General features: G+C 43.3%; 1 protein-coding gene across 2 annotated transcripts; it reads left to right on the forward strand.

Moving 5' to 3' along the window:
* The first annotated feature begins 751 nt into the window (after nucleotides 1-751).
* Nucleotides 752-19,040, forward strand: kdm5c (lysine demethylase 5C). Of its 2 annotated transcripts, XM_076099008.1 has the most exons (29): nucleotides 752-1,105; nucleotides 2,766-2,913; nucleotides 3,876-3,953; nucleotides 4,062-4,184; nucleotides 4,284-4,454; nucleotides 4,685-4,819; nucleotides 7,088-7,144; nucleotides 9,451-9,574; nucleotides 9,865-10,139; nucleotides 10,233-10,391; nucleotides 11,010-11,129; nucleotides 11,227-11,385; nucleotides 12,395-12,576; nucleotides 12,733-12,895; nucleotides 12,988-13,107; nucleotides 13,216-13,410; nucleotides 13,537-13,718; nucleotides 13,824-13,948; nucleotides 14,048-14,195; nucleotides 14,270-14,360; nucleotides 14,443-14,825; nucleotides 14,943-15,081; nucleotides 15,198-15,377; nucleotides 15,644-15,772; nucleotides 15,866-16,618; nucleotides 16,772-16,814; nucleotides 16,904-17,103; nucleotides 17,700-17,882; nucleotides 17,968-19,040. In XM_076099008.1, exons 2-29 carry the CDS (start codon nucleotides 2,770-2,772, stop codon nucleotides 17,974-17,976), a joined length of 4,770 nt encoding a protein of 1,589 aa, XP_075955123.1. In that variant the 5' UTR covers nucleotides 752-1,105; nucleotides 2,766-2,769; the 3' UTR covers nucleotides 17,977-19,040. The 2 variants fall into 2 exon arrangements, with proteins under 2 accessions (XP_075955123.1, XP_075955131.1); XM_076099016.1 differs by lacking the exon at nucleotides 7,088-7,144.
* The last annotated feature ends 36 nt before the right edge of the window (nucleotides 19,041-19,076 follow it).

Genomic DNA, 19,076 nt, shown 5'->3' on the forward strand with positions numbered 1-19,076 from the left:
ACACAAGATAAAGAGAAGTATAACTACAAGATCTATATAAGATGTAGGCTGCTTTGCATATCAACTCTTCTCAGAAGCCATTTTGTTACGATTGCAAATGTTGCATAATACCAGAAAACAACCCACAATCTCTTATTTAACTAGCTATCTTATTGCATTTGGATGGATAACTACAAAACTGATGCACATTGTCGATAAGCCATGCAGTATTAATAAATAATTCAGAACAATGAGTGGTAAAAAGTACTCATGGACTCAAATACACTGTGTGCTGATTTTTATTTAGGGGCTAGATGAATTTCCATTTAATGCAATTCATAGAGAGAGAAAAGTGTGATTTTTACTTGATTTTGACAGCTAGTTAAATATAAATGCAGAAAACATGCAACCTGTACTTTATGCTAACACTATATAACGACATATATATATATATTATATCACTCCACCTCGGCCAGTGCTGCGGGCACACGCCTGCAATAAGACAATACAGTACGAAAAAGCGTCACGTTTTCTTTTTATACAATGGTGTAATTCATATAACATGATGTATTTCAATTTTTTTTGTTACAATTATTTATTTTACATTTTTATTTGTGATGAGAGTATTGCATGGTGGCACAGTTAATTTGACTTAGGCAACGACTCTACAGCCGGTCCCGGTACAGTTACATGACTTGAATTGGCGTACGTGGGTACTACTTTCAGGGAGTAAACGTGAGGGACGTGATGTGAAGATTCTGAGGTTGTGCTTCGGTCGTGAGAAAAAAAGCTAAGATGGCGTCTCATCAAGAAAGATAGGATGGCTTGAAGAGAGTGATGATGTTGGTCGGGAAATGATTGATAACGACATAATTGATGAAGTTTAGACCCTCGCTTACTATTAAACGAACTGCTGCCATCCATGTTTTGAACCCGTGTGTTAGACAGAGCGGAGTATATGGAGAACTGAGGCTGGAAAAACGGTCAACTTTGCTAGCAGCGTCAAGCTAGCCAACTGGACCGAGCACAGCTGGCCAACGTTAGCTAACCACCAGTCATCACAACAACAGAGGAAGGAGAACGGCCACCGGCCCTATCACACCCCGGGACATCGAGGTGTCTTCGGGTCAGTTACGGGAATGCAACGACACGTTGTCGTGTAAAGGGGGTCAACAAATAACTGCATGTGGACATAGATAATGTTACATGTATATAAATAACGTTAACTCTCTGGTTGATAGCACAGTGTGGTTGAGTGTGGAGGCTAGGTTAGCTTGTCTGCGTTTACATTGAGTTTTGCCACAGCCGTTTAGTCAACGTTAGCTAACTATGCTAGTTAGCGTAACCTAAAGCCGTGGGAGGCGATGGGACTGGGCTGCGAAAAAGTGGAGGCCTTGATGCTAACGTTAGCTGGAAGTTGCGTTTATCGCCTCTGATAGCTGAACAATAGACATAAATAGACTCCATGAATGACACCTAGCTAACCCACTATAAGTAATTGAATTGGATACATTTTCGTTTTTCTTAATTATTTTGCTAAGGCCGTCGCTGGAAGGTAAGGTCTTAACGTCAGTTCTCCCAAGTTTAGTAGCTAGTAGTTCGCTAACAGTTGCCAGTTAAGAAATGTGTATTATTGAGTAATGTTAATCAGATGGATATTGACATTTAAATGTCACCATTTGGCTTTATGCAGTTGAGTGACTTTTTATTTATTGTCATGTGTCTCTTTGGAGCGTGTTAATTAATGTGGCCCAACCTACTTGCGGGCAGTGATGCCTTCATGGCCTCCTCTATACCTTTTTGGGTTCATGGCCTCCACGCCATTGTTTGTCTGAAGGCCTTTGCAGAATCAGATGGATGACACACATGTCACTGAAATCCCAGAATCAAGTTGATGATAATGATTTTTATGCAAGTAATGCCCCAGGAAAGAATTTAATAAAATACTATTATAGGAAGACTCATGTGCAAACACGTTATACAAAGCAATGTTTATTTTTCAAGTGCAAACTGAACCACTTGAGGGAGAAAAAAAATCTATTCTGTATTTATATAATTTGATTGTTGCTCAGTTCTGCGATTGATAAAACAGTACTTACAACGTTTGCCCCTTTCCACCCTGGGCCCTGAGCATGGCGTTTGTTTTGTTGTGTTGGGGGAGGGGTTTTCACAAGGACCACAGGGATAAAAGAAATCCTCATCCTGAGATTAACCATGTCTCTTGTTATTTGCTAGCATGTAAAGTTTTGTGGGAAATAATGCACTACGAAACATGCAGAGGAACTAGTGGCCATATATTTAAAGCTGACAACAGTACAATGCCATGCTAGACCAGGAAATAGTATGAGCAAGAGTAAACAAATACAATTGTGTCGTAGCTGTATGATAGGCTTTTTATTTTCTCATACACTAATCTGTTGTACTCATCATTGAATTAAGATAACATGTTAACTTTAAATTACCTTTGTAAAATGTGTTTCCGTTGACATTCATTTGGGAACATTTATTGAAAAACATGCTTTTTGTAAATGTATCTTCTGAAGTATCCTCAAATATCAGTTTCATTCAAATCTGTGTTTTTACAGCACTCTGAACTTCCCTCGGGAATCTGGAGCTCATTAAGTCATGAAGAAACTGTAGATCAATTCAGAAAACAACAAATGCAACATATGCATGGCTTCAGGGTTTTAGGCTACTATCTACAAATGAAAAACAAGAGTTGCATACATAAACTGCTTATTATAGTCCATTGACTCATTTTGTATTGTCTGTCTTCCTGTTTTCAGGGCAATGGAAGGAGAAGAGTTTGTACCTCCTCCGGAGTGTCCAGTGTTTGAACCATCATGGGAGGAGTTTCAGGACCCCCTGGGCTACATTGCCAAGATTCGTCCAATTGCAGAGAAGTCTGGAATCTGCAAAATTCGACCTCCACCAGTAAATATTTGCTAATGCTTGGATCATGTTGAAGAAATGACATGCTCACTGGGTTCGATGTGTAACATTTGTAGCATGCACTGGGTTGAAAGTGTTTGAGTACTAAGTAAACGGTACGTGGACTCGCTGTTTTAGTCGATAGACGATGACAACGTTATGTGCATCATCAACAACAAAGAGCAGCGTGTTTAATATGAGATCAAATGACTGATTCCTATGGATGTTTGTGTCGTTTGAAAGGCATTATCAAAGATGGTGATTCAGCAGGGTTTAATTAGTAGAATATTCATACACGAAGTAGCTATAAAAACAATAAAGCGGGTTTAGGAAGTCATTTTCTTTCTACATACTCTGCCAGAACAAGATTTATATTTATGATTAGTCTCATTTATGTTCCACAAATTACATTTATTGCTTCTCTCACAACACTATGATTAGCTGTCATTTGTAAAAAATGTAATTAGGAAATAATTACATTATCAGAGTTTCATTACAGATTAAAACATTTTAACAAGATGTTTTTGCAGCAGAGGATAGAGAGGTTTACTGGAGGAAAACTGCAAATGGTGTGTAAATTAACACCACAGCACTGCTTATCTTTAGTGCTTGGTGGACATAATCATACATATGGTAGTTCTACTAACTGACGGTGCAGTTTCTTTAGCAATGATCGTTTCTTCTGAATTTATTGGTGAGGAGGAAGGCTTTTCATTGCTGATAGTGTGAACATCAGTTGTTCTTTAGTAGGCCGCCTTGGTTATCCGTCCTGGTTAAAGCTGGGCCAAGTTCTTGAGCCTTTAAGCCAAAGTAAAACCAGGGTTAAGCCCAAACTAAGGACCCTAATTTATTTATATCCCACGTCCATATTCATTTGGTATTTTTAGTGAGCTCCTTAAATGTTAGACGTCACCATCAAAGCATAAATTACACAAGTTTAATTGCATGTCTTTGCTCCCAAATAGGACTGGCAACCGCCGTTTTCAGTGGAGCTGGATACATTCCGGTTCACACCCCGCATCCAGAGGCTTAATGAGTTGGAGGTAAGTTTCTCTCCTTTCCCTTGCATTGTACATTGTTGATAGATAATTGAAGCTGACAATGGAATTGGCCATAGTACTCATGGTGGTCCCTCATGCATCTCATTTTAGGCGGAGACCAGAGTGAAACTTAATTATTTGGACCGCATCGCCAGGTTTTGGGAGGTCCAGGCATCCTCCTTGAAAATCCCACATATTGAAAGGCGCATCCTTGATCTCTTCAGCCTGTCAAGGGTAGATATTACATGAATTGTTTGTACTGTAAAAGTACGTTTGAAGCTAGATGTTTTTGTTGCTTCGATATGATTTTCTGAACTTGCTTTTCTGTTCCAGATCGTGACCGATGAAGGAGGTTTTGAGATGGTCTGTAAGGAACGGCGCTGGGCTCGTGTGGCCCAGAGGCTTGGCTACCCTCCAGGCAAGAATATCGGTTCTCTGCTGCGCTCGCACTACGAGAGGATCGTCTACCCCTTTGAAGTGTTCCACTCTGGTGCCAGCATGCCGGTAACACTCTACACATTCCCGTCTGTCCTTTTTGTGTTACCAGGAGTGATGAGTTAATAGATACCCCTGAAAACTAGTCCATCTGTGAAGAGGAGCTAAGTAACTACTTGATGTGTTGTACACATTGTTTTGATCAGAATCAAAAGACTTAGTACGGTACATCATATATATATATATATATTTTTTTTTTTTACGGGTTTTCATATAAACTCTTTTTATTTCGTTTCTAGCATTGCAAACCAAAGCACTATGATGGTGAGGAGGTGGATAAAGAGTACAAGCCACACTCCATCCCCCTGCGACAGTCTGTGCAACCATCCAAAACAAGCAGTTACGGACGCAGAGCAAACCGCTGCCAACCTGACGTGAGTGACAGTTTCTATTCCGACTTGTCATTCAATAAATTTGCATACATCTGTGACCACTAACCCTATACTGAACTGTACTTTGGTCACTTAAATATGCTTTTTGGATCACATTTCCGCATGCACACCGCTGCCTCAAAATCATTCAGAAATAAATAACATTGTTGTTTATTCAGCTGCTTTTCAATACCACGGGTTTGGGTCATTGTGCAATGACTTTGTTTAAGTAATGGCACAAAGTGTGAATTTCAACCTGGGAATGTATTTGAAGATGTAATATCGAGTCACATTGTTGGTTGCTGTTTTTGAACACAGCATTCAAAAGTTGCTCCAACTCGACGAGCGAGCGAGAAAGAGAGAGAGCGCAGCGTTGGTCAAACAAGATAGAGAGTGAATGAAGAGGGAACGTGAAAGCCGTGAATCAGAAGAATAAAACATAATTCTCATGTCGGTTACGTCCTAAAGCCCCAAAAAAACATTTCCACACCTCTTCAGAATCCTTGTGGGAATGTGGCGGATTTTGAATGAATGCAGCCCAAGGCACACTTCATCTGGCTGAGGCCTGTCTGTGCTCTGTGCCTATACACAGTCTGATATATATACAGTATTACCAAACACCAGAGAGGCTGACCTACACACAGAAGCACATCAAAACGTATAGCGAGGTAACAACCCGTTCTCAGACGCTAAAGAGTGCCACGTATCTTGAGCCTCGCTACGCCGAGGGGGCGGGACAAAGCGGCAGTGTTTGGCCTGGGAATGAGAGCGGGCTGCACAGCCTGCTTATTGGTTGGGGTTCACACCCCCACGTGGGGTCTAAATGCTCTTTGCTAGTGATCAGAAGAGTCCCGAACACGGCAAAATAAGAAGACAAGAGAAAATACAGACAGAGGGCAGAGTCTCTGCAGATACAGACACCGCCACACACTTCTACTGGGTCATAAGTGATGATTAAGAGGGACTATTTTTCTATTGGTCTATACATTGTTGAATAGTAAAGTGTTGCATATTATTCCTTTTAACAACCAGGTAATCGGGCTGTCCTGACCTACGATGATGTTATCAAGGATGGTTTCCAACAGAACTTAAACCATCAAAGCCCTTACAAATAATATCTGTATGTTTCATAGTAATATCAGACTTGTAACCACAGTTTAATTTGAACATACATTGAAGTTCCACTAATGAATGTTCAAACTACTGTGTGTTTATATGTTGTAATTGAGAGAAATCTGCAGATTGTTTTCCAGGACTTTAAACACTCGGTCTACAATAGATATATGCTTCCGATACAGCAAACATAGAAGGCTGGCAGCTCTTATCATGTTTGCTAACATTGTAAAGCGTTATTAGCATCTAATAGTTTAACGACAGAGTCATTACAGGCAAACAATAAGTCAAGCCGACCACCTACTCCAGTGTTTGTTGGATGACAATCTTCTTGAGTGTCCCATGCTGTCGTGTTATTAACTTTTGCAGTGCTTATCCATGAGCCCGTGCGCATCGGTTTCAGTGGCAGTGTCTGGAAGATGTGACTCGGAGCGCACCCCTGCTCGCTTACTCTCCATCCCGCCATGCTGCTTTGCTTAACTCTGCTCTTCTGGCTCTCTGTTCCATTGCTTTGTGTTCTGCTTTGTTCACCCACTTCCTTCCATCTCACTGGCAGACACACAATTGTTTATTTCATCAGCCTCATGTTAACACAACTTTTTTTGTTTTTGTTTTGTGTTTCATTAATACAACCATTGCACAGTTCAACTTCTGGACTGGCCATCATTCTGTTTTCTCATGCTTGTTACATGTAAACCTCCCCCCTCCCCCCATGTTGTTAAAGCCTGTACGGCCTACACATTCTGTATATGAATGCACAATCACTTTATAGAGAATAACTTCTTAGTAATGGACTGAGATAACAGAAGTATGGTTGGCTCAAATAGGCTGCTTTTTATAATAGTTCAGCTTGTATTAAGAAAATGCTGAACTGTATCCACGTTTATCAGTTAACATGCTGGTCCATTGGGCTGCAAACTGAAACAAACACACCTTAGATTATGCAATCACATCCAAAGAATTACTCAACATCCCAAAATATACTTCATGTTGAATTTGAAAGAAATATTTCAGCATCTAGATCCACATCATTTCTCATAATGTCTCCCAGTGACAACTAGTGGCTCTTGTGTTTTCCAGGATCTCTCCCTTCCTCTCGCATCTCCTTTGTTTCCTCCTGTCTTAGTTTATCGTTGCTGTTGTTGTCTCCCCTTGCAGGGTCCAGAGGATCTGGCCCCCCATCCTCTCACCACTGGCTCTCAACTCATCTCTGCGGTACTGCCTCTCGAGCACATGAGCTCAACTTCCGCCCCGCTCTCTTCCTGCCTCTTTTCCTAAACCACCTCACCCGCTCTGAAGTTGCTTTTTAACTAACCACTGAAACGTTTTCATTAACATGCGACCACACTTCTCAACCCATGATAGGGTCACATGACTATTGCATCCTTTTTAAAAAGCCATAGAAAACTGTGGTATTACAATGACGGGGAATGCAAGTTATTAAATCACCATTATCTCCCAGATCTAGACCAGACGATGAACACAGAGAGAAAGATATCCCTGGCCGCTTTCTACAGTTTTTAATTAATGTTGGACAAAGGTGTTTTGGATCTCTCTGCCAAAAACTAATGTGTTAAATGTCCTAAATTGCACACACATTCAGTTCAACCTCAATAGCCAAACACACTTTTTTTTTTTTTTTTTAAGAGTTGTGGGGCGGATGCTCTTTCTCTCTTTCACCCATGCTCTGTCTCTGTGGTTGCACTTGGCTTGAAATGCTTTGTGGCTCTGTGTGCCTCCTGCTGCTTTGCCTTACAGTCTACTCGCTGTAGCAGCTACCAGTGTGGCTGCAGGCGTTCTCACACAACCTAGTAGCTTTAATTTGATTGGGTTTGACTTGCAGAGGACCATAATCTGAGGATAGACTGTAAGATATTGGAGTCTTAAATCACTGAAGCATCCAAGTCTTTCCAGGTTTACTTGTTCGATTGTCCTCCACCATCGAGCCCTGCTGATCTGATTTGTTGTCTACTGCCTCCGATCCCTGTCCTACTTATATAGTCTACACAGAAATTATACAAGAATGTATGGGCAGCCAAAGTTACATTTGGAAGAGGGTGCAACTGCACACGAGTGGTGAAGTCCAAAACCCACGGGCTTCTTTCATAATCTTTCTTGGGGAACAAAGTCTTGAATGATCTCTTTTGTGGCATTGTTTCCAGTTTTTGTGCCTCGAATGGCACGAACAAAATTGTCATGACATGCATACATTCTTGTTGTTGTGGGAATACAGGTTGCATTCTGAGTGCACACAGACTGATTTCTAAGTGCAAGTAGAAGCCAAACCTCTCGGATTAGATCTGAACTGCATGTTTGAAATAACAAGCTCTGAGTTGGAACCTTTTTTTTGTGCTTTTTAGATCTGCTGATTACTGAAAGTGACGTTAAGACCTTCGGTGTTTGTCTACATTGCTGAATACACGTGTCGTGTTTACTGTTTGCAATCATATGGCAGAGTAGAACTAAAGGTAGCGCAAAAATAATTTAATAGAAGGGAGGGAGTCTAAAATGACAAATAATTCACAACTGTTACGTGTAACTATTATTGCGTTTTAGCGATGTTTGCAAACAGAAACCCTGAAATATTTTGAAGGAGCTTTAAACTTTTCACAGTTGTTTTCACCGTATGTCTCCACACATCCAAAGGCTGCAAGAAAACAAGGTCTATGGCTGTTTATTATAAAAAAATAAAAGGTCCTCTTGGGATGAGAACAGGTCAGAATACGCCTTCATTAGTAGAAAGTGAGAAGAGGAAATGTGGTGATCTCTAAGAATGCAGCGGTGTCGAAGCTGAAGTCAAGAACACTTAAGTTGTCGGAGAGAAATCCAAGTCAGCAGTTTTTGAGATCAACTTCAGGCAAATCCAAGACCATGTTAAAAAAACAAACAAAACAAAAAACACACATTCAATACTTTTAATACTCTGTCTGTTGAGTCAGGCGTGATGATGAAATGTGATTGGAACAGGAAACAACTCTGATCCACAAGCTAACTATTTAAGGATTACATCTTTCCACACAATTTGTATATAAGACTACATGTCTGAAGTGAGGACACTGCAGAGAAACACATAAATGGGAAATAAACATGACGTGCCTTTTGGGTAATATGAATGATAAATGTCGAGACTACAGCTACTCATAATCAGATAATGTAACTCGTCCAACTTAAGCAAAAAAACAACTCATTAACCAGTGGATATTCAACTTTTTCAAAATACTTAAATTTACTTAAAATATTATATGCTTAGAAGATTTGATAATTAGAAAACTCTGACTTTATGATTGCAACTTCTGGTGATTGCGTGTTGTGGTGGTGAGTCTTAACGTTTAAGCTTTCACTGTGATCGCTGCTAACTTTTCCTTAACTTCTAACCGAGCATAATCCCTCCTTGTGACGGCATTGCTGTGCTCTCATGTTTGTTCTGCGTTTGGCCTCGATCCTCGCTCGGTTCTGTGTGCTTCTGGGAGCGGTTGTCGTGTGTCTACGCCTTCATGACGGAAATGTACTTTGATCCACAGCCTGAACCGACAGAGGAAGACATCGAGAAGAACCCCGAACTGAAGAAGCTTCAGATCTACGGCGCAGGGCCGAAGATGATGGGACTCGGACTCCAGGCAAGGTACAAAGGCATCAGGAAGAAAGGTAAGTCCCGGGACCACAACCTAAACTTCAACACCTTTTTAGACCCATTTAGTAAAAGCTACAAGGTAAACGTAATGTTGAGATACCTGGAAGTTTGGAGGCAACACTGCATCACAACAATTATTTTTGAATCAACTAAAGCAACAACTTAAGACCGAGACAAGTCCTCAATTATTGGCTCAGTTTAATAACTTGTGGGCGTTGGAGAGCTTGTCTTTGGTTTGGATACAATCAAGCTGCCAACTTGGAGCCCTGTACTCAAAACACTCCTTTTATTTTTTTATTTTTAGATGAACTGCCTCAAACTGTTACCATCAAGGACAGCGTGTCTCCGCCTCCTGGTGATACCTCGGTCAAAGCGGAGCCACCGGAGCCTCAAGAGAAGCCGAGTGACGGCGGTACATCGAGCCCCCAACCGCCTCCTCCGACCATCACAGTGAAGACAGAAGTGAAGAAGGAAGAACCACAGGTAGAGGGTGGTAAAGAGGAGGGGGACAATGTTACAGATGGACCGTGTACCAAAATGACCATGAGGCTCAGACGCAACCTCGGCAACCCGCAGTGTGTAAGTAGACCAAATGATGTGAACTGCAACACGACTGATTAACAGAGGCACACAACGGCGAGGTAGTAATTCTAGTTTGTCACTTTTTCAAAGGTGGATTCTTTCGTGTGTCGGATGTGTGGTCGGGGAGACGATGACGAGAAACTGTTGCTGTGTGACGGCTGCGATGATAACTACCACACCTACTGTCTGCTGCCCCCGCTCACAGATCCGCCCAAAGGCAACTGGCGTTGCCCGAAGTGTTTGGCAGAGGTAAGTAAAGATGTTCTGTGTGACTGTAACGCACCATCAGTGCTTATCAAAATGCTTATTAGTTTTAATTATAGTTTAGTCATTGTTTTTCATAGTTATGGTCTAGACTCTAGTGTTAGTCGACGACAACTCAGAACGTTTTAGTCCAGTATTAGTCGCAGAAAAGTCGTTGCATTTAAGTCAACTTTTAGTTAAATTCGGTTCTCTCTTAATTTTGTCAGCTTTTTTTAAATTTTTTAATTTAATCTTGTGCCAATTGTCTTTCTTTCATTATATTGAATATTTCAGTAAATCTAGTCGAGCCAAAACAATATTTTTTCAATTTTATTCACATTTATTCCACATTAAATGTTATTTTATTGTTATCTGATGAAACACAATGATTAAGAATGGATTCTATCATCCTTTGAAAGATATAGCATGTTCACTATCGTCACTGTTGGTGTTATTGACGTTGTTGTCATCGTCTTAGTCACAGAAGAAAAGCTTGTTGACGAACACATGTCATGTTTTTAATTAACGTAATAATCACTGTATGCCATGTTTTGTTGCGTTTCTTCTATAACCCACAAGGCGAGTCTTTGTTTATGATTCTCTCACTTTCTAACTTTTTTTTAGGAGTGCAAGAAACCTTCAGAAGCATTTGGCTTCGAACAGGCCACACGAGAGTACACGCTGCAGAGTTTTGGGGAAATGGCCGATGCTTTCAAAGCGGATTACTTCAACATGCCTGTTCATGTGAGCGCAGCCACACAAGACATCACCTCTTCACTGTGAAGCACATCTCTGATGGCGCGACTAATCTCTAGCCTCTGTGTTGTTGTTGTCGGTGTAGATGGTTCCCACTGAGCTGGTGGAGAGAGAGTTCTGGAGGTTAGTCAGTAGCATCGAGGAAGACGTGGTTGTTGAGTACGGAGCGGACATCCACTCCAAAGAGTTCGGCAGCGGCTTCCCGATGAACAATGGCAAGAAGGAGCTCACAAAGGAAGAGGAGGTATGCTCATTGATGTTTCTGTGAAGTATTAGCTTGAAGGCTCATCAACGTTAAAGTGATGTGTCATGAAATCCATCTGGGCCGTTTCAGAAGGCTGGTTTTGTGGAAACTCTGAGATGAGGGAAACTCTTCAATTCTAGGTCTGTCTGTCTCTTCTCTCTTTCAGAGCCAGACACATTGTTTTATTTCCTCTGACACAAACGATTTCCACATAAAAGTGTTTATTGAAGGTTTACTCTATGTCAAAGTCTAAATCCTGGTGGGTTAAATTTGTTACTTTATGCCCTCACAATCAAATATACGCCGCATTATGTCGCTCTCGGCTCATAATAAAACCTCAGCGTGTCCTTTTTTATACCACCGAAATGTTTATCTCAGTTTAAATCGTAAAAATCGGTGTGAAGCTTTAGACTCGTATGACTCATGATGCGATTTGTTGCACTTATGGAACATAATTCCTACAATATAGGCGATATGTTTATTTCTTAGTGAGCCGGATTGTGTTGCACCCAAAAAAGGAGCGTTTTAGGCTGCATATAGTCTAAATGTGTTTTAACAGCATTTCAGTGATTGTGTTTAAATTTGCCACATTAGTTTAAGTATCTTAAGTAAAGCCACTGAATGCTGTTGAGTCACGATACAATGAGATGTCTCAAATTTAAAAGTGACAATTTGAACCTTGAAATCTATAATCGATGAATGATCGATATAATTTGCTGGCCCCTGTGTTTTGTCCCCGTCAGATTCAAATTTACCAAATATATTTAAAATGTTGCTTAACTCTATTATGTTGATTTAACATACTCCGAGTTGATTAAGCAATCTATTATTGGCTGTTCTGGAATAGAAAACTCAGTGTTTCCCTTTAGAAAAAGTTTGATTTTACAATGTTTTCAAAAAAGTAATGGTGTAGTTTAGATGGTACCTGTATTCGGGTTGTTTCCAAACCGTTTCATAATCCTAGTCCAGTGCTTATTCTCAGTGCACACTGTTTCCTCTGTCTGCTCAGGAATACGCCCGCAGCGGCTGGAACTTGAACGTGATGCCCGTGCTGGAGCAGTCGCTCCTGTGCCACATTAACGGAGACATCTCTGGGATGAAGGTGCCCTGGCTGTATGTCGGCATGGTGTTCTCAGCTTTCTGCTGGCACATCGAGGATCACTGGAGCTACTCCATCAACTACCTGCACTGGTACAGAATCCTTTGTGTGTATTGTTGTGGGTTTGGGGTTTTATCAGTTACAGCTTTTAACGTAGAGAATATATGTTGCCTGGAACGGTAATTTGAGAGAAATACTATAACGTTCCCTCTCTGTTCTTTACTCTCGTGCCAAACTATCATCTCTAGGGGTGAACCCAAGACGTGGTACGGGGTTCCCTCTGTGGCAGCTGAGCGACTTGAGGGGGTGATGAAGAAGCTGACGCCAGAGCTGTTTGAGTGTCAACCTGACCTCCTGCACCAGCTGGTCACCATCATGAACCCAAATATCCTCATGTCTCACGGCGTACCGGTCAGTCTCGCATAAACACACGTGCACTCAGCAGAAACATGGTCGGGTCAAACGTTTTTCTTTGACTGACCTCAGCGTTTTGTGATTGGCAGGTTGTTCGTACCAACCAGTGTGCTGGCGAGTTTGTCATCACCTTCCCCAGAGCCTACCACAGTGGCTTCAATCAGGGATACAACTTTGCTGAAGCCGTTAACTTCTGCACTGCGGACTGGGTACGTCTGCTTACGCTGTCTCAAGTTGTCATTTCACATCGTTCACATCGTTCACATCGTTCACACAGTGCTGCGTAATCAACATCCCTCTTCTCTCTCCCCTCTCAGCTGCCCGCTGGCCGGTCCTGTATTGAGCACTACCGGCGTCTAACGAGGTATTGTGTGTTCTCCCACGAAGAGCTCACCTGTAAGATGGCTACCAGCCCAGAGAAGCTAGACCTCAACCTGGCTGCAGCGACGCACCGGGAAATGTTCATTATTGTTCAGGAGGAGAGGAAGTTGCGAAAGGGTCTCATGGAAAGGGTGAGACACAGAAATGGATCCTAGAGAGTGTTTGTTTCCCTATTTATTCACTTAACATGTGTAAGTGAATAAATTATACTACATGACATCTGATTGTCTAATAACATCTGTGTGTTGAACCTGCAGGGCATCACTGAAGCAGAGCGGGAGGCATTTGAGCTGCTGCCCGACGACGAAAGACAGTGTGACAATTGTAAGACGACGTGCTTCCTCTCGGCTCTGGCCTGCTCAAACTGTCCCGAGAGACTGGTGTGTCTCTATCACACTCAGGATCTGTGCAACTGCCCCACTGAAAAACTCTACCTCAGGTATTTATCTCTCGTGTAGCTGTGAGTGTGAGCGCATATGTTTTTCAGTGAGCCGCGATCCACTGAGTGACAACAGTCTTTCTAATTTGATCTCTTCACTTTCAGATACAGATATACCCTCGATGAGCTGTTAGCCATGTTGCATCGATTAAAGGTTCGCTCTGAGTCCTTTGACTCCTGGGCCAACCGAGTGAAAGAGGCACTTGAGCAGGAAGAAGGAAACAAGACAGGTGGGAAATCAACATAAATGTATCCCTTAAAACTTTGTTTCAAAATAATATTATGATCTTAAAACAAAGCGCTAAGACCAAACGGTTATTGATTTGCAGGAATTGACGACCTGGAGATGCTGAAGACGGAAGCGGCGGAAAAAAAGTTTCCCGACAACGAACTTCTGCGGAAACTCAACACTGTTCTTAAAGACATAGAACGCTGCCAGCGGACCAGTACTGAGCTCCTCAGTAACTCAAAGACCGGGTAAGATAGTGTAAATGTTGAGTAGACGTTCTAACTGTTACAGTTGCATGCACTTACTGATTGCTGTCCTTTAGTGAAAGTAAGATGACTTCGGCAGAGCTGAAGTCCTTGGTAGAGAAGATGCAGAACCTGCCCTGTGTGATCGCCCAGCTGGAGGAAGTGCAGGTGAGACGTCACTCTGAGTAAACTAGCTTGTATTTTTGTTTCGTACACTTGCGCTTTAACTCTGTGCCGTCTGATTTTCAAGGTGGTTCTGCGGACAGTGGAGGATTTCCAGAGCCGGGCTCAATTGCTGGCCAACGACAGGGACTGGAGGAGGGACTCCTCGCCACCTGAACAGTTGCAGACTTTGTTGGAGCAGGGGGCCGAGCTGCTTGTTGTGGTGCCGGAGTGCAGTTTACTCCAGGGTCTAAAGGAGCAGGGCCATTGGCTGGCAGAAGTGAGGCGCACACTGGGTACAGAAGGAGGGGAAAGGCAGGAGGTGATGTTGGATGTTCTGAGAAACCTGATGGAGGCAGGCTGCAACGTACCCCAGAGTGTGTCTGTGGAGACGGCCATGGCAGAGCTACAGGAGCTGCTCACCATCGCGGAGCGCTGGGAGGAGAAAGCTCAGATCTGCCTCGAGCAAAGGTACGACCAACCAGTCACACCTTACACTTTTGTCTTTCACCCGCCACGGGGGTTGTCATCCCTTTGCAACTAGTTTATCCTGGTGCAATGATGTCAACATTTCTTTTGTTCTTTCAGGCAAAAGCATCCTCTCTCCACTCTGGAGGCAATAGTAAATGAGGCCCAGCTAATTCCAGTCAAGCTGCCCAACATTCTCGCTCTCCAGGACTGTCTCACTCGAGCACGCGCCTGGGTAACGGACCTCGAGGAGATCCAGGTAGCAAAAACAATCTTTGTTATTCTACCCCCTCTGTAATGGTGTGATTTGTAATTACATTGACATTTTCAGAACATGCTGCACCTTCATGTTGTAACGTTGTTCCTTTGGTGCAGAATGGGGAGCATTACCCGTGCCTGGATGACCTGGAGGGCCTGGTGGCTATTGGAAGAGACTTGCCGGTCTTCATGGAGGAGTTAAGACAGCTGGAACTGCAGGTAGCCAGCGCTCATTCCTGGAGGGACAAGGCCACCAAGACCTTCCTGAAGAAGAGCAGTCAGCACAGTCTGCTAGAGGTGAGCAATGCCAATGAAATGAATAATTACTGTATGCTAAAATTGTACTTGAAGGGAAAATTTGCCACCTTTTTTTTATTTGGATGTCCAATCAGAGCTGATGGTAAATGCAGCCCACTGATGACATCAGTTCCTTTTTTCTGAATACACTACCCACCGTAGCTTTAAATAGACAGTATTTCTGTCAACATAGAGCAAAGAGTTGTCTGTATAGAGCTAGGCAGCCTTCATAAGAGCATGCGTTAAACTGCAGTGTGGCCCTGCAGGTGTTGTGTCCGTGTGCAAAAAGGAGAGAGAGGCAAGATGAGCTGGAGCCGCTGGACGAGCCTTTAGATGATTCTGACACCAACACTCTGGGCCTCTCTGCTCAGGACCTGAGGGACCCTGCCGCTATTGTGAGTTTATTAAACATGTTATTGTTCATTTTGAATCTCTCTAACATAGTAAATACTAGTTTTGTGAACTTGTCGTGTGTGCCTTGTCTCTAGGTGATGGCATTCAAAGAAGGGGAGCACCAGGAAAAGGAGGCACTGCTACGATTACAGAAATTGAACATGTGCAAATCTGGACTTAACGCCGCAAGTTGCAAAGAAAACAAGGAGAACGGGAGGTGGGAGGACGCCATGGAGACGGACACATCCAGCCACTCGGAGGACTCTGTAAAGGAGAACGGTAACCACACCTGCACCGCCCCTCCTCAGTCGGTGTGCGTGTGCACCGGTCAGTCTCGTGCGCCTCAACTCCGCTGTCACCTGTGTAAGGACTGGTTCCACGGGGGCTGTGTTCCCTCTCCCGCCCTGCTCCCCTCCTCCGGACCGCCGGTGAACCCCCTCTGCTGGTGGGACTGGGACTCGCGCTTCTTGTGCCCGCGGTGCCAGCGGTCACGGCGCCCGCGCCTGGAGACCATCCTGGCGCTGCTCGTCGCCCTGCAGAGGCTGCCGGTGCGTCTGCCCGAAGGAGAAGCGCTGCAGTGTCTCACAGAGAGGGCCATCACCTGGCAGGGCCGAGCCAAGGAGGCCCTGGAGACACCGGAGCTGCAGCAGGCACTCCAGCGGCTGCAAGAACTTAAAGAGACTCTCCATTGTGAAACCGAGAAAAAGGAAAACGTGGAAAAGGACACAAAGGGGAGCTCGGTGATCGTTTTATCGGACTCCGAGGGAGGGGAAGTAGAGGAAGGAGTCATTGATCTCACGGACGAGAATTCACCTAAAAAGAACACCAAGGAAAGCAACGGCACTCAGGTTAACACCTCATTCTGACTCTCTTTATGATATTAAACCAAATATAGACTGCTCACTGTAAACTGTGCAACTGACTCAAATACACTGAATTGCTTCTTTCTCATCGTACTGTATCCAACCTGCCTGTTCAATACAATGCTTGTTTGCCCACAGGCTGGATGTGAAAATGGCATCAGCAAGAAGTCAAATATTACAGGTAAGAGGGTGTTTTCATTTTCAAGTAAATGTCAAAAGTTGAGACGGCAGCGCCTCACAACGTTTCCCTTCTGCTCTCGTCCCGCTCAGGCGTGGGCTCTCTGCTGCCCCTGCTGCCTCTGCTCAGAGGCCAGGTGGTGGAGCTCCTACCAGCCACCAAAGTCCAGCTGGAGGAGCTGCAGCTGGAAGGAGATCTGCTGGAGGTGTCCTTGGACCAGATGCTCAACATCCACAGAGTTCTGCAAGCTGCTTCTGTTCCACAAAGAGAAACACTGCGCACACTCATTCAGGTCAGGAGAACAAACTTTGACCTTTTTAAGAGGAAAATATGCTGCATTGTGATAGACTTCGATACTGAGATATGAAATGACCTATATTCGTGGTAGTATATTTTTGCTGTGTCGCCCGGCCCTATTTATATTCAGTGTTATTCACCTAAATGCTTAAGTTTATCCTTTAAAGCACAGCCGACATGTTGAATGCATTTCCTTCCTGGCAAAGCAGACTTTTCTTCAAGGTCTAAAACCTGCATTGTTTACAACCACGTTTGCTTGCTGTAGCAGTCTTCTTCTTCTTCTGTGCTTTTGTTGGTACATTACTGCCACTTGTAGATCAGTGGAGTAGTGTGAAACCATTGCCATACATGTCTCATGTCACAGATGATGTAAAAGTATGAAAGAGTTTGTACTTTTTACTAGCGTTCGTATCATTTGTGTCGTTACAAACGCTCCTCTGTTGCATCAAGAATGAAAGTCTGAATGATTGAACCTTTTAGCAGGTTTTATTTTAGGAGGAAACAGTAAAATGGGCTGCTGTGTTTATTGCCTTGTTGCATTTTTGTTGATGTCTGCAGCTTCCTCTCTAATATTCTTGTCCTGTCTCTCAGATTGAGCTTGAGGAGCAGAGGCGAACTAACCGCGGACGAGCCAAGGACTCCAAACGAAAGAGAAAGGGCCACAGAGGAGGCAGCGGGGACGGGGCCGGAGAGCGGTCGCTGGACGCCTCCGAGTCAAAGAAAACCTGTCCCCTCAGCCCCTCCCCTCGGTTACCTGTCCAGACCAATCCAGAGGTAACTGCCCCCTTTTTAGCTGTTGTAGTTTTAAAGCTTAAGCTTTATTTGAGATAAAACATGTTTTGCTTTTCTCCATTGACAGATTTTGTGATATAGCCAACGCTGGATCTCTGTTTAGACGGATTAGTCGGAGGAATGCCAGAAGACAAGTTCTAGAAAGATGCAGGACATCCCCATCCCTGTCCCCTACGTTCCTCCTCCTCCTCCCTCATTCACACATGCAGGCACTAACGGAGCAATGACTCTTCTTCTACACTCCACCGTCTCATCCTAAACTCAGCCATATCTCACCAGTCTTGATTTTTTATTTTATTTTTTCTCAGACTCGCTGTCTTACCCAACCCTTTACTCTCGACCTTCCCTGGACTCATTTTTCCTGTGAACATATTAAGACTGTGTTGGACCGATGTGGGACGTACCGCAATAGGAGTGTCTTTGGTCTAGAGTTGTCTCTGAGGTCAGTCAGTATGCTACGTTTTCCCAACTGTATTAAAGTTAGTTCAACCGAAGCCCGTCTCGGCACCGGCAGTTGCCGTTTTCCTTCACTTGAGCCCACTCGTTGAAGTTGGATAAGCTATGGGGGCGTATTTAGGCCGTTCTGTTTGGGCATGGATCCTGAAGCTGAGGTACAGCGAAGGTTTTGACTGCTGATCTCGGACAACAGCACCGCGGTCACACTTGTATTTTTTTAGTTGTATTGACTCTTGTGTTTGATGCTGTTTTGAGGGGACACGCATTTTGAATAAAAGTACGTTTTGGGAAGTGTTAAAAACAGGCATTAATGTTTTTGGTGCTACTTTCCCAAAATGGATATCTGTACCTCTTGGCTTTGTCTTTCTCCTCCCTTTCCTCCCCTTGATGCCTTTTTTAAAATTTATTTTTTTTTAAGCGACCCCTCCCTTTTGGCTCAATACTTTATTCCTTTAAGTCTCACCTCCTTTTCTCCCTCCCTCGTTCTCTCTTTGCAAATTAAGGTAACTTCACTGTAACTCACTTGTCACAACTTATTTTGTTTCCTGGGTTCAAATATTATTATTATTATTGATATTGCAGACACACAGTTGTCGTGGGTTCGTGTATAAACTTTTCATTTTAATGTTGCCTTTGTTTCTTTTCACTCTTGTTAGAAAAATAAAGGTTTAGAATTGTTTAGGACATGTTGACTCATTATTTCTAGTCTTGAAATGCTTC

Source organism: Anarhichas minor, unplaced genomic scaffold, assembly GCF_050575085.1.
Source record: "Anarhichas minor isolate MPS153535 unplaced genomic scaffold, ASM5057508v1 ptg000003l, whole genome shotgun sequence".
NCBI lineage: Eukaryota > Metazoa > Chordata > Actinopteri > Perciformes > Anarhichadidae > Anarhichas > Anarhichas minor.

What these genes read in the sequence shown, in the direction of transcription:
- kdm5c (XM_076099008.1), top strand. Translation starts at nt 2,770, where the DNA reads ATGGAAGGAGAAGAGTTTGTACCTCCTCCGGAGTGTCCAGTGTTTGAA. An exon ending in GAAAGGGTCTCATGGAAAGG is followed by an intron (nt 13,411 to 13,536) that starts GTGAGACACAGA and finishes TTGAACCTGCAG; the next exon opens with GGCATCACTGAAGCAGAGCG. An exon ending in TGAGGGACCCTGCCGCTATT is followed by an intron (nt 15,773 to 15,865) that starts GTGAGTTTATTA and finishes CCTTGTCTCTAG; the next exon opens with GTGATGGCATTCAAAGAAGG.